General features: G+C 36.7%; 1 protein-coding gene across 1 annotated transcript in view; it reads left to right on the forward strand.

Annotated features, from left to right (window-relative positions):
- Window positions 1–24236, forward strand: part of LOC123946509 (ankyrin repeat domain-containing protein 26-like) — a 95565-nt gene that overhangs the window by 3218 nt on the left and 68111 nt on the right. Inside the window, exons 4-8 of the mRNA XM_046011871.1 lie at window positions 2822–2904; window positions 6186–6334; window positions 21171–21338; window positions 23228–23261; window positions 23647–23788. Of these exons, the coding sequence (XP_045867827.1) occupies window positions 2822–2904; window positions 6186–6334; window positions 21171–21338; window positions 23228–23261; window positions 23647–23788 (576 nt within the window). The remainder of the gene's footprint in view (window positions 1–2821; window positions 2905–6185; window positions 6335–21170; window positions 21339–23227; window positions 23262–23646; window positions 23789–24236) is intronic.

The following is a 24236-nucleotide window of genomic DNA, read 5'->3' on the forward strand; positions in this document are numbered from 1 at the left end:
TAAATCAACTTTGCTTTTTAGATTTCTCCAAGTGGAAGTCTGCTGGTTTGAACCAAAATAGTACAACTTGTCAAAAATCCAGGGATTTGAAAGTTGATGATAAATGCCTGTGGTTGGCATCCACAGAGTTTAAACAGATGCCCTTAACAGATTAATAAGGGACGCCTAGGTGGCTCAGTGGGTTAGGGCCTCTGCCTTTGGCTCGGGTCATGATCTCAGGGTCCTGGGATCGAGCCCTGCATCGGACTCTGTGCTCAACTGGGAGCCTGCTTCCTCCTCTCTCTCTCCCTGCCTCTCAGCCTACTTGTGATCTCTGTCTGTCAAATAAATAAATAAATAAAATCTTAAAAAAAAAAAAAGAATTAGGAGAAAGTAATTTCTTTTAGGCTATTTTTTAACATTCACTAGAGAGTGATTAGCAGGATTATATTTACAAGTTTGTGCCCAGCTGGGAATACTAGGTAGAGGTCTAAAGATTGCTTATTGAAAACACAGTTTCTTAGCTTTACTTTTATATCTTGAAATTTCACAAGTATTGGTCAAATTATATTCAATGTAACTAGAAAAAGCAGCTTCCCAAACGAAAGATTTTATTTATTTGAGAGAGATTGAGAGAAAAAGTGGGAGGAGGGGCAGAGGGAGAAGCAGACTCCCCACTGACCTGGGAGCCCGATGCGGGACTCCATCCCAGGACCCTGGGATCATGACCTGAGCTAAAAGCAGCCACTTAATTGACTGAGCCACCGAGGCGCCGCCTTTCATTAATTTTGATGAATAGGCGGGATATTGGTTTTAAGGAATACTGCATCATTTAAAAATAATATTCTCCTGATACACTCAGTCTATTGATTAACCATATCTAATGTGTGCTCTACTTAATGTACCAGTTAACTCAGTGCCTTTTATCAGTCATATGATCAGTTTGGTACTAATAAATTGTACAGTATTTTTTTCACCCCTGTAGTTTTAAGTTCTTTCTTTACTTGTCGAATTAACACTATATTTTCAAAAGATTTTCAATTATCTTCTAGAGTAGTGAATGCAGACAATGAATTCAAAGTTATTTACCTATATAAGTGACTTGTTCCTGTTACTTCCTCATGAGCTTGGTGGATCCAAGAAGCAGGACTTTAAAAACAAAGCACCTACAGGCTCCTGTAACACAGGAAGATATGGAACAGAAAAATTATAAAATAAATACTTAAAACAATTCATGTAGAATAATTCCCACTTGATGCCTTTTATAAAGTACTGAGCAAAGTTAGTTGCTAGGGACCCAAGAGTATGTGTTTATTCATTTAATATAGATTTATTCTGTACTGGCCCTGATAATTTTATATCCTCAATATTTCTAGAACCATCTGTCAGTTTAGGTGTGCTTCATCTTTATTTTGTATCAGTGCCTTCTAATTCATCTCCCGTCTTTTATTACAATTCCTCTCAAATTCATCCCTCTCCACAGCGTTTAGAGTGATATGTCTCAAATGCAAATATGACTGTGAACCATTGTTGAAAATATGTTTGTGTCCAGGTATCTTAAAATTACACATAAAGCTTTCATAATTTTGAGTTCTGCTAAGCTCTCTAACCCTTTCTACTGTCTGCCCTTTTCTCTGGCATTCTGAACTGCTTTTGATGTCTTTCTCTTTGATTCCTGTGTTTTAGACAGATATTTACCCTGTTATGTGTTTCTCTCCCTTGTCTTATTACAGGCTTGTATACTACCCCCATTTTCCGCCCTCTAACCCTTTTGAATCTGTCTGACCTCAGTGTTGCTGTCTCAGTTCAGGCATTATCTCTAGAAAATCCATTCCTGACACCTTTTATCTACATGCTTCTTTAAATCTGGGTTACTAGCACTTACTGGGGACTCAGTAAATAATTACTGAGTAAAATAAAGACTGTTTACACAGAGATGATTTAAGAGATTGTCCCATACAGGGGTGCCTGGGGGGCTCAGTCGGTTGACTGTCGAACTCTTGATTTTGGCTCAGGTCATGACCTCAGAGTTGTGAGATCAAACCCCGTGTGGGGCTCAGTGCTGGGCATGGAGCCTGGTCAAAATTCTCTCTCCCTCTTCTCCTTACCCCCCTCTCTCTCTCTTAAAAAAGAGAAAGAGAGAGATTGTCCCATACAGTCTAGTAACAAAAGAAATATATATATATATAAAAAGAAGTAACTTACAGTTCAGGTGGTGAAGATACACTAGAAAAATCTGTATGGTACTAACGTAGCCCCAAAGAAAGAGATCTATTTATCTAGGGAAGGGTAGCCTTAATCAAGGATGACTTTACGTAGCAGTCTGTGTCCTATAAGATGTGAAGAAATTTGTCAAGTAGTAGAGGAAAACATTTTAGGAATGTTTATACTCATCAGGGAAATACACCCGTAGGAAGGTTGTACACTGATAAAGGCATAAAAAATACTAGTAATTTTGGAAACCATGAGTAATGTTGTAGTTGAAGCTTAGGGTGTTGTTTAAGAGGCACTGTAACAAGGCAAAGAATAGTCTGTTATGATTTATATCTTTCTGCTGCATTTTAAAATTTTGTTTCTGATTGTTTCATTCATTGGTGTTAGGTGGGTGAATTTGTGAATGATTCTTTGAGATGTTTGTATGCCTTTAACCTAGTGACATTTAGTATTTCCCAAATGGTTTGTTGAAGTTTTTGATAATGAAAAGTATTTCTTAAAGTAAATATTCAGCTAAAGATTAAGTTTAATTAACACTCTTAATTGATAAGATGTTGTTTTCTGTTTTTATGAAGGTTATAGCTTTTATCTAACCATTCTAATTTGTCCATTTTAATTACACATATAGATTTTTCAGCAGAACTAGACTTAGAAATGACAACAGAAGAAGAGGAAGAAAGTCTTAGTGAAAGTGAAAATAAACACCTGCAGGTATATACAAATTTCAATTTCAATTTCCAATTTTATATTGTTTTCCCTGTTTTAAGAATGTAACATAGTTCAATTGAAATTATCTTCTGAACAGAATGTAATGAAGTTGATAGATTATAATTTAATATTTAGTTTTTGTAAAATTTTATAATAAGTTACCAAATTTAAAATATTGTTATAATTTATAGTAACTTATAGTTAAGCTTTATCCTTGGAATTGGACCAAAAAAATTCCTGAATATTGTTTGCTTCTTCCATTTTTATAAGTTTTTACATGCTGAAAAGGTAACATCAAATACTGAACTGTGTGTTTAAGCAGTTGAAATTATGAGCAGTACAACAATGATGACTACTGACTTAGATTCATGTAGAAGGAGTGGTTCTTAGTGGTTCTTAATGTGCAGTTCTCAGTGGTTCAAAATGTGCAGTTCTGTATTGCCAGTCACTAATGCCAAGATTAAAGATTTATTTTGCTTTGTGATCTCTGTGTAGTCGACTTCAGAGAGTAGGGTCATAAAATCAACACAATTGCCTATTGTAGAATCACACCTTCCAGAATGGGACCTTTGTAGTTGGGTAATAAACAGGCACTTTCTCAGTTATTTCATTTCAGTATAGGGAATCTGTAAATATTATTAACATTTTTCTTTCTTTTTTTTTTTTTTTAAGATTTTATTTATTTATTTGACACAGAGAGATCACAAGTAGGCAGAGAGGCAGGCAGAGAGAGAGAGGAGGAAGCAGGGTCCCTGCGGAGCAGAGATCCTGATGCGGGGCTCGATCCCAGGACCCTGAGATCATGACCTGAGCCGAAGGCAGCGGCTTAATCCACTGAGCCACCCAGGCGCCCCTATTAACATTTTTCTTATCCACTCTCAGTGGACGTTACAATAGCTGGATACAGGCAGATAATTTATAGTGATGTATGACACTATCATAGTATGTAATTTGAATTAAAATTTAGGAATTTATTTTTCTTTCTGATTGATGTTTATTGATTTTGGCTCCTAATAATAAGTTTGCCTATTCTCTAGTTACTAATCTTTAAAAAAATCCTCAAATGCACTATTGGGGCTCACTGTTTAAGGAATAGTAAGATAAAATGTTTTTAAGTTTGTAACATTGAAAATCATCTAATTCATTTTTTGGTAGATGTAACATGTAATGAATTGTTCAATTTAAAAAAAACTGATAAAGTTAAGTTTATAGATTTGTGTTTTTCTTCTGTCTCAGGCTAGGGCAAGTTATTTTTTGCTTCTTAGTTACAATCCAGTGACTTGGGAGCAGCTTAACATAGCTTAACAGTTAAATTTTAATTATTTTCTAATTTTTTTCTTTGTCCATACTTGATTACTTAAGGATAAAGTTATTTTACAAACATGTATGCCAACAGAAAGGACATCTGAAAATCAAATACAGCAATTTAACTTCTATATCTATCAAAAATGGCTCAAGAACCAGGAATGAATAAGGAATGTGATAGAGAGGATGATATATTTTTATATTCAGAACATCCCTCTGTTCAAAAGTATGAGGACATGTGGACCAAACAAGACAAATTCGAGTGGAAAAAAAAGTTAAAACTCATCACCAGAGGGAGGGAGAGAAGCAGACTTCTACTGAGCATGGAGCCTGATGCAGGACTCCATCCCATGACCCCAAGATCATGACCAAAATCAAGAGTCAAAGGCCAAACTGACTGAGCCACCCAGGCGCCCACTCCACATTTTTTTCTTTTTAATCACCATTTTCACACGTTTCTGTTGAGCCAAACCTTCATATTATGTTTAATAAAGTATGGTCCATTTTGACATGTATGATTTTTATAACGTAGGTAGTAGCATAAACCTTCAGTAAGACTTCAGTATTTAACTGGAAGGGAGAAAACTGACTTTTGAGGTAAATTGAATTTTAAAAAATAGACAAAAATATAGAGATATCCTTCTTTAAAAGAAAAAGTAGCTAAGCACCTCGTCCCCAAGTAAGGTATTAAATTATTGTGCCAATGTCACACTTTTAATGTATCTGATTAATTTAATGAATTTGGTAACTTATGTGATTTGGCATTAAAGAATTATATCATCTCTTTTGGTGCCATAAAATGCTAGGTAATGCCACTTTAGGAACTTTGGACAAATCATTAACCTTTTTTGGTTTTACTCCCATCATCAGTAGAAAATGGGATTAAAGTAGATAATTACTTTTATACCTTCTAGCTATAAAATTTTATGGTTACTGAATGTAGAACTTGGGGAGCATTACTCATTTCCCAAAATTCTACACTAAGAGAAGATTCACTCTGGGTTTTTTTTGTGTGTGTTGTGGTGGACTTGGTTCATATATTTTAATGAACGCTGTCACTTTACTGGTAACCCTAGGAACCAAATGAAAAAAGAATTATAAGAGGCAGTTGGGAAAGGAATACCTTGGTCCAGAAAGAGGAAAGCTTCCTGTTTGTTCCTAGAGCACCACAGTGTCACAGCCTTTAAATCTGACTATTTATGTAAAATCCAGATGGTAAAGACAGAAGCCCACAAATTTTGTGTCTTTGTCTTTTTATTTCTTTTTTATCTGCTGATCAGATAGGGTGGGGTGGGGAATGTTAGGTAGAAAAGCATGGATGTGAATACAAAATTAAGAAAGCCCTTTTTGAAAATTTGGAAAATTCTGCTATTTTAATTTTATTTATTTATTTATTTATTTTAAAGATTTTATTTATTTGTCAGAGAGAGTGAGAGGGAAGGAGAGAGCAAGAGAGCGGGTGCACACAAGCAGGGGGAGGTACTGGCAGAAGGAGAAGCAGGTCTGGACTCTATCATGACCTGAACTGAAGGCAGATACTTATCCACGGAGGTACCCATGCATCCCAATTCCTCTCTTTTTATTGAAATAGAAATGAAGGAAAATTTATAAAAATTGAAGTTACTTGTAATGATAACCACAAAATATTTTTATCAATTAAAATTATGAAAAGCTAAGAGTCAAATGATATAATTATTGAAAAATGTTCTGGGATGCCTGGGTGGCTCAGTTGGTTAAGAGTCTGCCTTTGGCTCGGGTCATGATCCCAGGGTCCTGGGATGGGGTCCTGCATTGGGCTCCCTGCTCAGTAGGGAGCCTCCTTCTTCCTCTGCCGACACCTCCTCCTGCTTGTGCTCTTTCTCTCTCTCTCTGATGAATAAATAAATAAAATCTTTAAAACATGTATAATTAATGAAAAAAAGTTCTTTTTAATGAATAAACTAGTAATGATTATCCTTCATATCAAACTTCCATTAAAGATTGAAGAAACGGAGAAGCACCAAAATGATGAAATGGCAGTGTTAGAAAGCGTATATGCTTCTGCTGCTGCTGGACTAATGCATCCAATAGGGAGTGGAAAAACTGATAACAACCTATGTCCTATTACGGAAAATGAAGAATCTGATGGGTAAGCCTATAGCAATACTTAAATAGTAGGTAATTATTATTTTCCTATAAAACAAATTCTAGTTGGAGCTAACATTCATGATTAACAAATTTTATGTTTTTTAGTAAGGCTATTTCATCTTGGGTGCTAATCAGAAAAATTTAAATAATGAGATAGCATTTTTTGCAATCATAGTGATAAATATTTTATTAAAAAATTAACAACCAAAGTTAGCAAATGTGAAGAAAAGGGCATTCTTATACACTGTTGTTAAATAAAATTGGTAAACTCTTTCTGAAGGATGATTTAGCAGTGTGTTCCAAAAACTTTAAATATTCTGTCCCTTTATCCCAAGAGCTTCATTGCCAAGACTAGATCCTATAGGAAAACATGTAAACACACACACACACACACACATTCTAAGGACATTTATTATACATTGTTATATATATAAAATATGACATATGTTAAGGATATTTATTATAGCATTATTTTCATATAAAAAAGTTGGAGATAGTCTAAGTATCTGTCAATAGGGAAGTAAATTTTCACCCCTGCAAAACAATGTAGTATGTGACTGTTTGAAAAAATGAGTTTAGGTCTACAAAGTACTGATTGTTTAACAAAGTGTATTTAAAGTTTTTGGTTTGATGTCATATTTTATGCAAATTTTGGAATACTTTTATTTACTTATTTGTTTTTCTTTTCTTTTTTTTTTTAAGATTTATTTATTTATTTGACAGACAGAGATCACAAGTAGGTAGAGAGGCAGGCAGAGAGAGGAGGAAGCAGGCTCCCCGCGGAGCAGAGAGCCCGATGTGGGGCTCGATCCCAGGACCCTGGGATCATGACCTGAGCTGAAGGCAGAGGCTTTAACCCACTGAGCCACTCAGGCGCCCAACTTATTTGTTTTTCTATCCCAGCATTTCTTTTTCTTTTTTTTTAAATTACGTTATGGTAGTCACCATACAGTCCATCATTAGTTTTTGATGTAGTGTTCTGTGATTCGTTGTTTGTGTATAACACCCAGTGCTCTATGCAATACGTGCCCTTCTTACTACCCATCAATGGGCTCACTCAACTCCCCCACCCCATTCCCCTTTAAAACCCTCAGTTTGGGGGCGCCTGGGTGGCTCAGTGGGTTGAGCTGCTGCCTTCGGCTCGGGTCATGATCTCAGGGTCCTGGGATCGAGTCCTGCATCGGGCTCTCTGCTCGGTGGCGAGCCTGCTTCCCTCTCTCTCTCTCTCTGCCTGCCTCTCTGTCTACTTGTGGTCTCTGTCTGTCAAATAAATAAATAAATAAAAATCTTTAAAAAAAATAAAACCCTCAGTTTGATTCCCAGAGTCCATAGTTTCTCATGGTTCATCTCCCCCTCTGGTTTTTCCCCCCTTTATTTTTCCCTTCCTTCTAATGTCCTCCATGCTATTCCTTATGTTCCACAAATAAGTGAAACCATGTCATAATTGTCTTTCTCTGTTTGACTTACTTCACTCAGCATAATATCCTTTAGTTCCATCACGTTGATGCAGATGTTGGTATTCATACTTTTTGATGGCTGAGGAATATTCCATTGTATATATGGACCATATCTTCTTTATCTGTTCATCTGTTGAAGGGTGGTACCTCTGCTCCTTCCACATTTTGCCTATTGTAGACATTGTTGCTATGAACATTGGGATGCATATGGCCCTTCTTTTCACTACATCTGTATCTTTTTTTTTTTTTTAAAGATTTTATTTATTTATTTGACAGACAGAGATCACAAGTAGGCAGAGAGGCAGGCAGAGAGAGGAGAGAGCTGGCTCCCTGCTGAGCAGAGAGCCCAATGTGGGGCTCGATCCCAGGACCCTGGGATCATGACCTGAGCTGAAGGTAGAGGCTTTAACCCACTGAGCCACCCAGGCGCCCCTGCTACACCTGTATCTTTGAAGTAAATGCCCAGTAATGCAATTGCTGGTCTTAGGGTCGCTCTCTTTTTAACTTTTTGAGGAACCTCCATACTATTTTCCAAAGCTGCTGCACCAACTTGCATTCTCACCAACAGTATAACAGGGTTCCACTTTCTCCACATTCTCTCCAACACTTGTTGTTTCCTGTCCTGTTAATTTTGACCATTCTAACTGGTGTAAGGTGGTATCTCATTGTGGTTTTGATTTGAACTTCCCTAATGGCTAATGATGATGAACATTTTTTTTTTTAAAGATTTTATTTATTTATTTGACAGACAGAGATCACAAGTAGGCAGAGAGGCAGGCAGAGAGAGAGGGGGAAGCAGGCTCTCCGCCGAGTGGAGAGCCCGATGCGGGGCTCAATTCCAGGACCCTGAGATCATGACCTGAGCTGAAGGCAGAGGCTTTAACCCACTGAGCCACCCAGGTGCCCCTGTGATGAACATTTTTTCATGTGTCTGTTAGCCATTTGTATGTCTTCTTTGGAGAAGTGTCTGTTCATGTCTTCTGCCCATTTTTTTAATATAATTTTTTATTTTTTAATTAACATATAATGTATTATTAGCCCCAGGGGTACGGGTCTGTGAGTCACCGGGTTTTTACACTTCACAGCACTCACCATAGCATATACCTTCCCCAATGTCCATAACCCAACCACCCTCTCTGTACCCCCCTCCCCCTGGCAACCCTCAGTTTGTTTTGTGAGAGTCTCTTATGATTTGTCTCCCACCCGATCCCATCTTGTTTCATTTATTCCTTTCCTACCCCCCAACCCCTCCACATTGCCTCTCAACTTCCTCATATCAGGGAGATCATATGATCATTGTCTTTCTCTGATTGACTAATTTCGCTCAGCATAATACCCTGTAGTTCTATCCACGTCATTGCAAATGGCAAGATTTCATTTCTTTTGATGGCTGCATAGTATTCCATTGTGTATATATACCACATCTTCTTTATCCATTCATGTGTGGATGGACATCTAGGTTCTTTCTATCATTTGGCTATTGTGGACATTGCTGCTATAAGCATTCAGGTGCACGTGCCCCTTCAGATAACTATGTTTGTATCTTTAGGGTAAATACCCCGTAGTGTGATTGCTCGTTGTAGGGTATCTCTATTTTCAACTTTTTGAGGAACCTCCATGCTGTTTTCCGGAGTGGTTGTACCAGCTTGCATTCCCACCAGCAGTATAGAAGGGTTCCCCTTTCTCCACATTCTCGCCAGTATCTATCATTTCCTGACTTGTTAATTTTAGCCATTCTGACTGGTGTGAGGTGGTATCTCATTGTGGTTTTGATTTGTATTTCCCTGATGCCGAGTGATGTGGAGCACTTTTTCATGTGTCTGTTGTTCTGCACATTTTTTGACTTGATTATTTGTTTTTTGGGTGTGGAGTTTGGAAAGTACTTTATAGATTTTAGATACCAGCCCTTTTTATCTGTAGTGTCAGTTGCAAATATCTTCTCCCATTCCATGGGTTGTCTCTTTGTTTTGTTGACTGTTTCCTTTGCTGTGAAGAAGTTTTTTATCCTGAGGAAGTTCCAAAAGTTCATTTTCACTTTTGTTTCCTTTTCCTTTGGAGACATGTTTTGAAAGAAGTTGCTGGGGTTGATGTCGAAGAGGTTACTACCTGTGTGCTCCTCTAGGATTTTGATGGATTCCTGTTTCACATTGAGGTCTTTCATCCATTTAGAGTTTATCTTTGGTTATGGTATAGGAGAATGGTCGAGTTTTGTGAAAAATAGAATACTTTTAATATCTGCTGTGTTGCAAAATGAAGTTACCTGCTATACTGGCACTCTTATTTCCAACAAAATTGATAGTCACTAGGTTTTGGTTTTGGTTCCTAATGCATGAGCGCTCAACTGTTGGGCCCTCAAATTGATCTGAATATCATCAAGAGATTTCATATGGCAACTTGTCCCATGTTCTATACAAACATTTGATTTGATCCCTGTCCTATAAACCAAGATGTTGCCAATGCATTGAATCTTCTTCTTAAGGTAACTTGCACGCGTGCTATTATCCTTCCTTTTTTTTTTTTTAAAGATTTTATTTATTTATTAGTCAGAGTGAGAGAGAGAGAGCACAGGCAGACAGAGTGGCAGGCAGAGGCAGAGGGTGAAGCAAGCTCCCTGCTGAGCAAGGAGCCTGATGTGGGACTCGATCCCAGGACGCTAGGATCATGACCTGAGCTGAAGGCAGCCGCTTAACCAACTGAGCCACCCAGGCGTCCCTATTATCCTTCCTTTTTAAAGAGAATCTATTTCTACATGCGCCACACCAAAATTTTCAATGGTGACTTCATATTATAGAATTTATGAGAATTCAGTTTACAAAATAGGAATATTTTCTGTATTCTATACCCCTTGTACTTCTCTTACAGAATTTTAATATGACTAATTATTTTGGATAGTAAAGGATATCCTAGAGTTAGATGATTTTTATCAAGCATGAAATACTGTTGTTGGAACTTAGAGTTTTTCTGTGGTCTTTCTAAGCGTGAGAAAAAATGAATCATGTTATATAATATTATATATCTAGAAAATTTTTAAGGAGTCTTTTGCTTGTATAATTTCATGAATTATTTAATGCCTTGGTCTGGCTTTTTAAAAAAGATTTTATTTGTTTATATTAGAGAGAGAGTTGGGGGTGAGGTGCGGTGGTGGGGAGAGGGCCAAGCAGCCTTGGCACTGAGAGCAGAGCCCTGTGCAGGACTTGATCCCACAACCCTGAGATCATGGCCTGAGCCAAAACCAAGAGTCAGAGACTTAATGGACTAAGCCACTCAAGCATCCCCTTGGTTTGGCATTAAAAAAAAAAAAAAAATTGGTGCTACACGTATATAATTTAAAAAATTTCAAAATATTACCAAAATACTGCGTCATCATTATGTAAGGATTGAACTAAACAAGAAAATTAAGTCATCTATGATCATTCCACTTAGCTATGAAATCTTTAAAAGAACCATGTACACTCAGTGATCCTTATTTCCCTCCCATTCACTCTTAAATTCTCACTAGTAATTGTCACTCCCGTTACTCTAGAATTGATTTTTCAAAGGTTACTACTGATTTTCATTTTAATAAATCTAGACATATTTTCTTAGATCTCATTTTATTTAACCTATCAGCAATATTGGACCCATTGGAAAACTCTCTTCTCCAAAATTCTGCCTTCATTTAGCTTTCAGGATATCACTCACTCACCTGGTTTCCCCCTGCCTTTCTAGTCTGTACGTCTCAGCCTGATTTGCTTCTTTCTCCTCATTCTCCACCTCTTCCACATGGAAGTCTTCCAGGAATCAGTCCTTGTCTTTCTCTTGACTTTTGCTATCTTGTATATTCTAATGATCCTCAAGTTTGTATCTCCAGCCCACATCTCTCTGTGGAATTCCAGACCTACATATAAAACCACCTATTTGATATTTCTTTGGGATAGTTATTAGGTATTGCAAACTTAACATGTCCAAAATTGAACTACTGATATTCTTTCTTATACCTGCCCTTCTTGTCTTTCCTAATTAAGTTAATGACAATTCTTCTAGTTGCTCTGCCAAAAAACTTGGTATCATCTTTGACTCCTGTCTTTTTCTCTTTCACACACATCCCCTCCAATCTGTCAGCCAGTCTTCTCAGGTCTTCCTTCAAAATATATCCAGAAGCCAAACACATCCTCCATGACCAAGCCACTGTCATCTGTTGTCTGTATAAGTGTAATAATTAACTAATTGGTCTTCTTGTTTGTTCTTTTGTCTTTTCTTTTTCCATTAATTCTAAACACAGTGGGTCTTTTAAAACATAAGTCAGATTATGTCTTCCTCTGCTCAAACCCCAGTTGCCTCCCATTTCACTCAGAGTATATGCCGAAGTTCTTTCTAACACCTACAAGGCCTTGTATGATGTGTTCATCTCGGGTCTCTCCCTATTGCTTACCACCTCTCCTTGATTTGAACTCCTATTTTCTGTCCTTTCACTCTGCTGAGGTACACTGAATGTTTCACTTTTTTCCCCCCCCTCACTATAAACACTTTGAGCATACCTCTCTACTTGCTGTTGACTCTGTCTGGAGTGCTTTTCCCATCAATACCCTTATGGCTTGCTTGCTCCTTGCGCCTTCCTTTTTTTTTCTTTTTTAATTTTTGCTTAAAAATTAAGGTCTTTGGGGCACCTGAGTGGCGCAGTGGGTTGAGCCTTGCCTTCAGCTTGGGTCATGGTCCGAGGGTCCTGGGATCAAGCCCTGCATCAGGCTCTCTGCTCAGTGGGGGGCCTGCTTCCCCCGCTTTCTCTGCCTGCGTCTCTGCCTACTTGTGATCTCTCTCTCTCTGTCAAATAAATAAATAAAATCTTTAAAACAAATTAAGGCCTTTCTTGGTTATCCTGATTATTCCTTTCCTTGTAGCACATCAAAATTTGATTTCTCTGCTTTACTTTTTCTCCTCTACTACTGTCTATTTTGCCTGTGTACTTTATTGTTTTCTTGTGTTTATGTCAATCATGAGTAGGATTTTTATCTGTTCATTGCCATGTTCTCGGTGCCTAGAAAACGTTCTAGCATATATAGTTCTATCCAATAAATATATATTGAGTGAATGGAGTTTAACCTGCATGTATTGTTTTTAACATAATACTGATCCTTACTGAAACAAAAAGAAAGTTTGACATGCGTCCCTTCTGACAATTTAATCTGTCAGGTATATACATTTTTTTTTTAATTTTTGGGGGGCCCAATGTTGTTACTTGCTACTTATTCTTTTACTGGTATTTATGTTAGTTTTAATTATAGTAAAATGGATCAAAGGAATCACAAACTTTATATTTTGTTAAGGAAAATGAAATATGATGGTAAAGTATTATAGGACTTTAACAATTCTTGCGAAAGGATTATGAGCCCTCAATATGTAAAATAAAAAGATGAAGCTAATTTATTGCCTGCTAGTAAGTGAGAACTATGCTGGTCAGTCTTTTCTGACAGAGCAGTCTGCTATTCTTATATAGGGTTTTGGGAAGAGTAGAGTTTAAGATTTGGGGGACTGTCAGAGAATTAAGTGGTTTGTCATCATCTGAAACACCATGGTAATTTGGGTGAGACTGTTGGTTGGTTGGTTGGCACTTGAGGCATGTGTATTGGGGTAATTTTGTTCCAATATTGGCTTTCTTTTAGAAAGGAGGAGCTGACATTGCCTGGTTGGCGAGTGAGGCCAGTAGGCCTCGATCAATTACACACATTTAAAACTGCATCTGGTGGCTTCTTGTTACTATCGCTTCAGAGTTGGGTTCCCTCCACCCTAAGTTTGAGGCGACTTTAACTAGATTTTTTTCTATTTAAAAGTTGCTTCTATCAACTGTGTTCAAAATGAAATCTATTTAATATTCTGTAATTATAGATTTATTTTTGAAATTTAGGTCAAGAAAAATTGTTTAATAATTGCTTTCAGGAAGATCCTTCTTTATTGGATGTTACATTTTAAGTAGAATAGTTACCTGTTTAACAGTTTTAAAACAGTAATTGCTGGCTTTGTTTTTGTTTTCAGTGCTCTTAGGGACTCATGTTCAATTCCTAAATAAATAATCTTTTGTGGGAAATTTCAGTCTTTTTGTGAGTTTATGTAGCTATATGCTATTAATATTCTCTTGCATGCATTTAGTCCATAAAAAAGTAATTATAATTTTGTATTAGTAAATCTAGCTTTTTATATTAGAATTAAATAGTGGACTAAAAGTGTACAAAAATTACCAAATCATTTTCTTTAAGAAAATTAAAAAAAAATTATTTGTGAGAGAGAGTATGAGCAGGAGGGAGGGGCAAAGGGAGAGGAAGAAGCTCAGTGGGCAGCCCGATCTGGGGCTCGATCCCAGGACTTGGAGATCATGGCCTGAGCAGAAGGCAGACCTTATCTGACTGAGCCACCCGGGCACCCCCAAATAATTTTATTTTCAAACAAAATTAATCAGAATTTTGCTATTTTTGAGTGTGATATAATGACTTATGAGTATTGTTGAATTTTGTCCAGATTTTTTGAGGTATAATTGACAGATAACTTTGTAAGTATAAGGTATACCTGTATTACTTTAATACACTTTTATATTGTAAAATGATAATAGTGTTAATAACTCTATCACCTCACATAATTATCATTTCTTTTTTAGCAACTCTTTTAGCAACTTTCAAATATATAACAGTATTGTTAACTGTAATCACCATCCTGTACATTAGATCCTCAGATCTTATTAACCTTGTAATGGGAAGTTTGTACCCTTTAGCCAATGTCTACATATTTCCCTCAGCCTCCTACCACTGGCAACCAGAAGTCTGTAAATGTGTTTTTTTAAAGATTCCACGTGTAAGTCAGATCATAGATTATTTGTCTTTTTTTTTTTTTAAAGATTTTATTTCTTTATTTGACAGAGAGAGATCACAAGTAGGCAGAGAGGCAGGCAGAGAGAGAGGAGGAAGCAGGCTCCCCGCTAAGCAGAGAGCCCGATGCGGGGCTCGATCCCAAGACCCTGGGATCATGACCCGAGCCGAAGGCAGAGGCTTTAACCCACTGAGCTACCCAGGTGCCCGATTATTTGTCTTTTTGTGTGACTTCCTTCACTTAGCATAATTCCCTCAAGGTTCATTTATGTTGTCGCAAATGGCAGGGTCTCCCTCTTTTTTTGTGGCTAAAAAAAGGCAACTTTTTTTGTGGCTAAAAATATTCCACTGTAAATATGTAGCACATTTTTAAATCTGTGGACCCACTGATGGGCATATAGGTTTCCGTGTCTTGGCAGTTGTAAATAATGCTGCAGTAAACGTAGAGGCGCAGATGCCTCTTTGAGATACTGATTCATTTCCGTCAGAATGTTCCCAGAAGTGGCATTACTGGATCATCTGATAGTTCTATTTTTAGTTTTTTGAGGAACCTCCACACTGTTTTGTATAGTGGCTGTACCAGTTTACAGTCCTGTAACAGTGTATAAGGATTCCTTTTTCTGCACAACTTTGCCAGTGGTATCTCTTCCCTTTTTGATGTAAGCCATTTTAACAGGTGTGAGGTGATAGATATATCATTATGGTTTTGATATGCGTTTCCCTGATGAATAGTGATGTCAAGCCCATTTTTTGGTCCTGTTGGCCATTTGAATATCTTCTGAGGAAAGCTGTCTATTAAGGTGCCTTGCCCAGTTTTTAATTGAATTATTTGTTTTGGCGGTTTTTTTTTGCTGTTGAATTGTATGAATTTCATATATACTTTAGATATTAACCTTTTTCGGATAGCGTGGTTTGCACATATTTTCTTTCATTCTGTAGGTTGCCTTTTCATTATGTTACTTGTTTCTGCTTTGTTTTTTAGATTTTATTTAAACTCAACTTAGTTAACATGTATTGTATTACTAGTTTCAGGAGTAGACTTTAGTGATTCATCACTTGCATGTAACACCCAGTGCTCATCACAAGTTCCCTCCCTAATGCCCACCACACAGTTAGACCATCTTCCCCTCACCTCCCCTCCGGCAACCCTGTTTATTTCCTCTAGTTAAGAGTCCCTTATGGTTTGCTTCCATCTCTGTTTTTATCTTATTTTTTCCTTTCCTTCCCCTATATATTCAATGTAAATGGAACTAGAGTGTTGCTTGTTTCTTTTGCTGTGCAGAAACATTGCTTGTTCCACTGTTTTTGCTTTTGTTGCTTGTACTTTTGATGTCACATCCAAAATCATTGCCAACATCAATGTCAGGGAGCTTTCCCCTGTTTTCTTGTAGGAGTTTTATAGTTTAAGGTTATATACTTAAGTCTTTAATCCAGTTTGGGTTAATTTTTCTGAGTGGCATAATTAGGGGTCCAGTTTCATTCTCTGCATGTGAATATCCAGTTTTCTCAGGATCATTTATTGAAGAATTATCTTTTCTTCCTTGAGTGTGCTCAGCTCCCTTATCACATTTTAGTTGACTATATCCATGGGTTTATTGTCCGGTTCTTGATTCTGTTTCTTTGGGTTTTGTGTTTGTTTTTATGAATGATCATTTTTGATTACTATACCTTTGTAACAGTTTGAAAACAGGAAGTGTGATGCTTCCAGCTTTGTTCTTTCCCAGGATTGATTTGCTTATTTGGGGTGTTTTTTTTTTTTTTTTTGGGGGGGGGGTGTTTTTTGTTCTATATAAATTTAAGCATTCTTTTTCCTATTTCTCTGAAAATTTTGACAGGGATTGCATTGAATCTACAGATGGCTTTGAGTCATGGGATATTTAGTGTTGATTCTTCTAATCCATAAATAATGAGATATCTTCCTATTTGTGTGTCTGATGTTTCTTTTATCAAAGTCTCATAGTTTTTAGTGTACATATCTTTCACCTCCTTGGTTAAATTTATTCCTATGTATTTTGTTCTTTTTGATGCTTTTGTGAATGGTATTTTTAAATTTCTTTTTCAGATATTTTTGGTTAATGTATAGAAATGTAATGGATTTGTATATGTGGATTTTGTATGCTTCATCTTTGCTAGTTCTACCAGCTTTTTAGTGGTGTCTTCAGGATTTTCTATATGTAAGATCATATCCTCTGCAGACAAAGACAGTTTGATTTCTTCTTTTCTGATCTGGATGCCTTTTATTTCTTTATCTAGTCTGATGTTGAATACGAGTGGTAAAGTGGGCACCTTTGTCTTACTCTTGAACTTAGAGGAAAAACTTTCAGTGTTTTGCCACTGAGTATGATGTTAGCTGTGGGTTTTTCGTATGTGGCCTTAATTATCTTCAGGTATGATACTTTGATACCCACTTTATTGAGTGTTTATTATGAAAAGATGTTGAATTTTGTCAAATGCGTTTTCTGCACATAGTGAGATGATCATATCGTGCTCGCTTCGGCAGCACATATACTAAAAAAAAAAAGTGAGATGATCATATCATTTTTTTCATTCTGTTAATGTGTATCAAACTTACTGATTTGATTTGATTGATTTCTGTAGGATAGTTTTGCTCAGTAAAGTATTCTTGGTTGGCAGTTCTTTTCTCTCAGCATTCTTTTTTAAGATTTGATTTATTTATTTGACACAGAGAAAGAGATCACACGTAGGTAGAACAGCAGGCTGAGAGAGAGGGGGAAGCAGGCTCCCCACTGAGCAGAGAGCCCGATGTGGGGCTCAATCCCAGGATCCTGAGATCATGACCTGAACTGAAGGCAGAGGCCCAGCCCACTGAGCCACCCAGGCGCTCCTCTCTCAGCATTTTGAATATACAATCCCATTCTTCTCCTGGCATATAAGGTTTCTGCTGAGAAATTGCTAATAGCCTTATGAGGGTTTACTTGTAGGTGACAAGCTTCTTTTCTCTTGCTGTTTTTATAATTCTCTCTTTGATTTTGAATTTTGACAGTTTTATTATAATGTGTTTTGGAGAAAATCTCTTTAAGTTGAGTTTGTTTGAGGACTGAGTTTCATAAACTTGGATTCCAAATGTTTCTTTAAGTTTGAGAGCTCTCACCCATGACTTCTTTAAGCCTTATGTCTTTTTCTCCCTTCTCCTCCTTCCGGAACTGCAGTAATTTACACGTTGTTTCTTTTAGTGGTATCCCGTAATCACACAGGCTTTTCTCACCCTTTCTTTCTTTTTTCTTTGTTCTCCACTGATTGGATAATTTGAAAGTTTTAAAATTTGAAAATTTTAAATTCACAGGATTTTTTTGGGATCCATTTTCCTCTTAGTGATTTCTTTTCTTTTCTCTCTCTTTTTTAAAAGATTTTATTTTTATTTATTTGACACAGAGAGAAAGATCACAGGTAGGCAGAGAGGCAGGCAGAGAGAGAGGGGGAAGCAGGGAGCCTGATGCCAGGCTGGATCCAAGGATCCGGAAATCATGATGGGAGCTGAAGGCAGATGCTTTACCAACTGAGCCACCCAGTTGCCTCCTGTCAGTGATTTCTATTGCTTTTTTTCATTTCATTTACTATATTATTCAGCTCCAGAATTTTTTAGTTCTTTTTTAACTACTTCCAGCTATTTTTAAAAAATATATTTTATTTATTCATTTGAGAGAGAAAGCTAAAGAGATCAAGTTGGGGGAGGGACAGAGAGCGGGAGAGAGAATGTCAAGCAGACCTGGGGCTCGATCCCACAACCCTGAGGTCATGACCTTAGCTGAAACCAAGAGACAGACACTTAACTGACTGAGCCACCCAGGTGCCCTTCCAACTCTTTATTAAACTTCTCATTTTGTTCATCTAGTATTTTTCTCATTTTATTGAACTGGCTTTTTTTTTTTTTTAAGATTTTACTTTTTTTTTAATTTATTTATTTTAGAGAGAGCATGTGTGTGAGCTGGACGAGTAGCAGAGGGAGAGGGACATGCAGACTCTGCACTGAGCATAAGCCCGATGCAGGGGTGGATCTCATGACCTTACAATCATGACCTGAAACAAAATCAAGGGTCAGGTGCTTAACAGACTGAGCCACCCAACCACACCTGAATTGGCTTTTTGTGTTTTCTTATAGCTCACTGACTTTACTTAAAACTGTTATTTTGAACTCTTTTTTGGATAAACTACTGATCTTCATGTGTTTGAGATCAATTACTGGAAGATAATTGTGATTATTTCATGGTATCATATTTCCTTGACTTTTTATATTCTTTGAACTTTTGCATTGCTGTCTTTGCATTTGAAGTAGTTTTTAATGACCACCTTTCCAGTGTGTCCAAACCCGATTTTTTGGGGGTTTTGGTTTTTGGTTTTTTTTTTGCTCTGGTGGTGTGCTGGAACTTTACTGTAGGAAATCTGGTTTTCCAAAAAGGCTCTCTCTTCAATGGGTGATTATCTAAGACAGTGTTTTCCAGGGGCTCCCAAATTGAGAGGAAGGAGGTTGAGAGGAAGGAGCTGGAGCCAGTGTATGGGCTATTGCTGGGTCCACAGCTGGGACTGTAGTGAGTGTGCCTGTTGTCTGATGCATGGGTAGGCAAGAGTTTTCCTAGGTCCCTTGTTTATGGTGCTTGGTTCCACAGCTCCTACAAAGAGGTCCACAGCCATTTTGTCACCACAAAGACATTGTATTGTAATTGTATATTTATCTGACTTTGAAGCAAGGGATGTGTATTTTCTTTTATATGGTTGGACTTGGTAACTGTTCTGTGAACTAATAAATGAATTGAGATGGGTAGCAGAATTTTACAAAAAATTGTGTTTTTTTTTAATTCTTTACCAGTAAAATTATTAGAAAGTATTGGCCTTTTAAAAATTTTTAAAATTTTTTTAAAAAGATTTTTAAAAATTTAATTTTTTCCCAGTGCTCCAAGATTCATTGTTTATGCACCACACCCAGTGCTCCATACTTAATACCCACCACCAGGCTCAACCAACCTTCCACCCCCACCCCTCCAAAATCCTCAGTTTCTTTCTCAGAATCCACTGCTCTCATGGTTTGTCCCCCTTCCGATTTCCTCCAACTCACTTCTCCTCTCCATCTCCCAATGTCCTCCATGTTATTCCTTATGCTCCACAAGTAAGTGAAACCATATAATAATTGACTCTCTCTGCTTGACTTATTTCACTCAGCATAATCTCCTCTACTCCTGTCCATGTTGGTACAAAAGTTGGGTATTCACTCTTTTTGATGAAGGCGTAATACTCCATTGTATGTATGGACCATATCTTCTTCTTCTTCTTCTTTTTTTTTTAAAAAAGATTTTATTTATTTATTTGACAGACAGAGATCACAAGTAGGCAGAGAGGCAGGCAGAGAGGGAGAGAGGAGGAAGCAGGCTCGCTGCTGAGCTGCGAGCCCGATGTGGGGCTTGATCCCAGGACCCTGAGATCATGACCTGAGCCGAAGGCAGAGGCTTTAACCCACTGAGCCACCCGGGCGCCCCTGGACCATATCTTCTTTATCCATTTGTCTGTTGAAGGGTATCTGGGCTCCTTCCACAGTTTGATGATTGTGGCCATTGCTGCTATGAACATTGGGGTACAGATGGCCCTTCTTTTCACTACATCTGTATCTTTGGGGTAAATACCCAGTAGTAAAATTGCAGGGTCATAGGGAAACTCTATTTTTAATTTTTTAAGGAATCTCCACACTGTTCTCCAAAGTGGCTGCACCAACTTACATTCCCACCAACAGTGTAAGAGGGTTCCCCTTTCTCCACATCTTCTCCAATACTTATTGTTTACTGTCTTGTTGATTTTGACCCTTTTAACTGGTATAAGGTGGTATCTCAATGTGGTTTTGGTTTGAATCTCCCTGATGGCTAATGAAGATGAACATTTTTTCATGTGTCTGTTAGCCATTTGTATGTCTTCTTTGGAGAAGTGTCTGTTCATGTCTTCTGCCCATTTTTTGATGTGATTATCTGTTTTTTGTGTGTTAAGTTTGAGGAGTTCTTTATAGATCTTGGAAATCAGCCCTTTATCTGTAGTGTCATTTGTGAATATCTTCTCCCAATCCGTGGGTTGTCTCTTTGTTTTGTTGACTGTTTCCTTTGCTGTGCAGAAGCTTTTGATCTTGATGAAGTCCCAAAAGTTCATTTTTGCTTTTGTTTCCTTTGCCTTTGGAGACCTGTCTTGAAATAAGTTACTGTGGCCAATGTTGAAGAGGTTACTGCCTATGTTCTCCTCTAGGATTTTGATAGATTCCTGCCTCACATTCAGGTCTTTTATCCATTTTGAGTTTATCTTTGTGTATGGTATAAGAGAATAGTTGAGTATTTATTTGAGAGAGAGAGAGAGAGAGTAAGAGAGAGCACGAGAGGGGAAAAGGTCAGAGGGAGAAGCAGACTCCCCGTGGAGCTGGGAGATTGATACGGACTTGATCCTGGGAGTCCTGGGATCATGACCTGAGCCAAAGGCAGTGGCTTAACCAACTGAGCCACCCAGGCACCCGAAAACATTGGCTTTTTAATGGATATTTTAACTGGATTTTTAAAAATAGCGATCCTGCTTTGGATACAAAGGAAGTAAGGAAAGGGGAAAAAGAAAAACAAACATCAAAAGAATCTGTGATTACACCAAGGTTTGAGAAAGTCCCTTCTCTAACTTCTCGTCCACTACAAATGAATGATGACAGCACTTCAAGTGGAATGGATCAGGATGAAGGAAGGTAAAATCTATAAATTCTTTATTTCCCTCTGAAGGAATTTTAACAGTGATTACTTTTTATGGAAATAAAATGCTGTAGTGTAGGTACAGGCAAAGACAAGAAATACTCAAGTATATCAGACACACTGCTTGAAAGGTTAAGATGAGGACAAGTGACTTTAACAAGGAGCAGTTTCAGCAGTCACCGTGGATGCTGGACTGTAATGAATAAGTATAAAGAACTCTTTAGAGAATTTTTTTTTAAGATTTTAGTTATTTATTTGACAGATGGAGATCACAAGTAGGCAAAGATGCAGGCAGAGAGAGAGGAGGGGAAGCAGGCTCCCTGCTGAGCAGAGAGCCCGATGTGGGGCTCAATCCCAGGATCCTGGAATCATGACCTGAGCTGAAAGCAGAGGCTTTAACCCACTGAGCCACCCAGGTGCCCCTCCTTAGAGAATTTTTATGGAGAAAGGTAATAGAGAAATGGATGATAACTGAAAAAGACTGTGGAGTTCAAAGGAATTTTCTTTATTTTTTAATTTTAAGATGGGAGTTTTTAGAGTACATTTGCATGCTCCTGGAAATGATCCAATAGAGATAGACATGGTTATTTAATTTAATTTTGTTCACATTTCCAAATGTTAGAAAGCTTATTGATTGTATTACAGTCTTTTAAAGAATATATCGTAATTATCCTTAGTATTCCTATTCATGTACTTTTGTGTGAAGAAGTTGTTTATTCAGAATTGGTTCCATAGTGGAGTATTTTCATATAATTGAATATGCATATACTATCATTCATTGATTTAAAAATATACATATAATAGTAAATATACAAACCATAGGCCATTCTGAATAGAACTAATCATTCCTTGATAATTTTAGATATTCAGTGCCTTTGACAGTATCATGAATAGCTATGGTTTTATTAGGGACTTTGAAGTGTCTGCTTATATTAACTTAATATTTGTTTAGATTCTGGGGGAAGGGGAAAGATTTTATTTATAATTGAAAAATAAACTATTAATCTATCATAGATTATTACTTTTGGTTTATAAAGTTCTAAATTACAGAAGCCATGGTTCCTGTGCCAACAGTGTCATTGACACATATATAGTGTGCTCAATAAGTGTCTGTTCGTGAATAGACAGTTGAATGAATATATGAATGCCCATTGATCAACTTCTTTAGAAGCAAATCTTTAGTTGTTTGAAAGTAAATTTTCAATATTGCCTATGTGTGAAGTCTTTTTATTTTAAAAAATATGGTTAACATTCTTGAATTATTATTTACAATTATAGCTAAAATGGAATACTAATAGATTCATTTGCTATCAGATACTTAAAAAACACTTAAATATTACTTTCATCATGTACTGTAAAACACGTGTTTTGAAGGCACATTTCCTGGATTTGAATTCTGGGTCTACTCTTGACCACCTGCACCAGCTTTGGGAAGTTACTTTTTTCTGTGCCTCATTTTCTTCCTGTGTAAAACACCTAATATAATTACCTACATTTATAAGATTGTTGTGAGGCTTAAAATACCTTTAAAACGTATAAAGTTTTCATAATAATGCATAGTATTTACACAGTAGATCCTCAAAACACTAATATCATGTTTATTAAAAAAGGGTTTCTTTCATATAAGAACATAACTAGTACTTGCCAAATAGTTTTTAGAGCCAGTAAAAGCTTGTTTTTATTGAAAATGACAATAAAAAATGTGGTATATTTCTTCGTGTCAAATAATGCAAGTAACATTATGATTTTCCTTTGCTTTTTTTCAGTTTGATCTAAATTTAGTGCTTTGTTAACATTATTAATAATATAGTTTAGATATGATTTAGATATTCTTTGTATTTTAAGTATTTAATATTTGCCTGAAAAGAATTATTTTTTTTTTTAGACCTGCAAAGAAAACATGTAGTGAAGAAGAAGAGGTAAAAATAAATAAATAAATAAATAAATACATATATACACACACATATATAATTTTATTTCATTTATTAATTTTTAAATTACTATTTTATTATCTTATTTTGATAAATCATGTTTATCAGAAATATTATTCCATGGTAAAAAGTTCCTTTTGGAAAGGTATAGTGAAAAAAGAGAAAATCTGCCTTTGTTGAACAGACATTTATTTTGAAAAAGTTGTTCAGAAACACTAGTTATTGATAAAGGTTGTTTTGATAAAAATCAGTCCTTTTGAAAGTACTTTTTTTTTGCTCTTATAAAAAGATGCGGGTATTTATCATCTCTCTACACTTAGTATACTTTATCAATATTTAGGGGACATTTTGAAGTAGTGTTATTTATTTGTAGGTCAAAAAGCAAATTGATTCTATGGATGATCTTGATGACTTAACTCCGTCTTCTGAAACAATTTCGGAGGATTTCCACATGCCTTGCTCTAATTATATGACTTGCATGTCACTAATTGAACAACATGGCATGGATTGTAAAGGTAAGACCATTGTGTAAATATGAAGCCTTTGTATGTACATTACTATAGTAATATGTGAACTTCTTGTCTCGTGCTGTACCATACAATACTGATGTGTTATAGAGCTACTCATCTCAGAAATATGTTTTGTATGAAAATAGAGAAATGTTGAATACTCTTAGCCAAAGAGCTGTAATTTCCACTATGCTTTTCATCATGGGAATGGCACACCTGATGTGTGTTAACTCTCCTCTTCTGTGCCCTCACCCAAGGTCAGGTTACCACTATATTTGTCCTAGAATACTGAAACGACCTCAGGACTGTTTTCCCTGTCATTCCACCTCCCAGGATCTTGGATACACTGCAACCATAGTTACCATACATTTTTAAAAATTTATATTTCACCACGTTACCCCCTTGCTTAAAGCTTAGCTATTACATCTCATCGTTCTGGGGTGAAAGACCACAT

This window comes from Meles meles, chromosome 7 (genome assembly GCF_922984935.1).
Source record: "Meles meles chromosome 7, mMelMel3.1 paternal haplotype, whole genome shotgun sequence".
Classification (NCBI taxonomy): Eukaryota; Metazoa; Chordata; class Mammalia; order Carnivora; family Mustelidae; genus Meles; species Meles meles.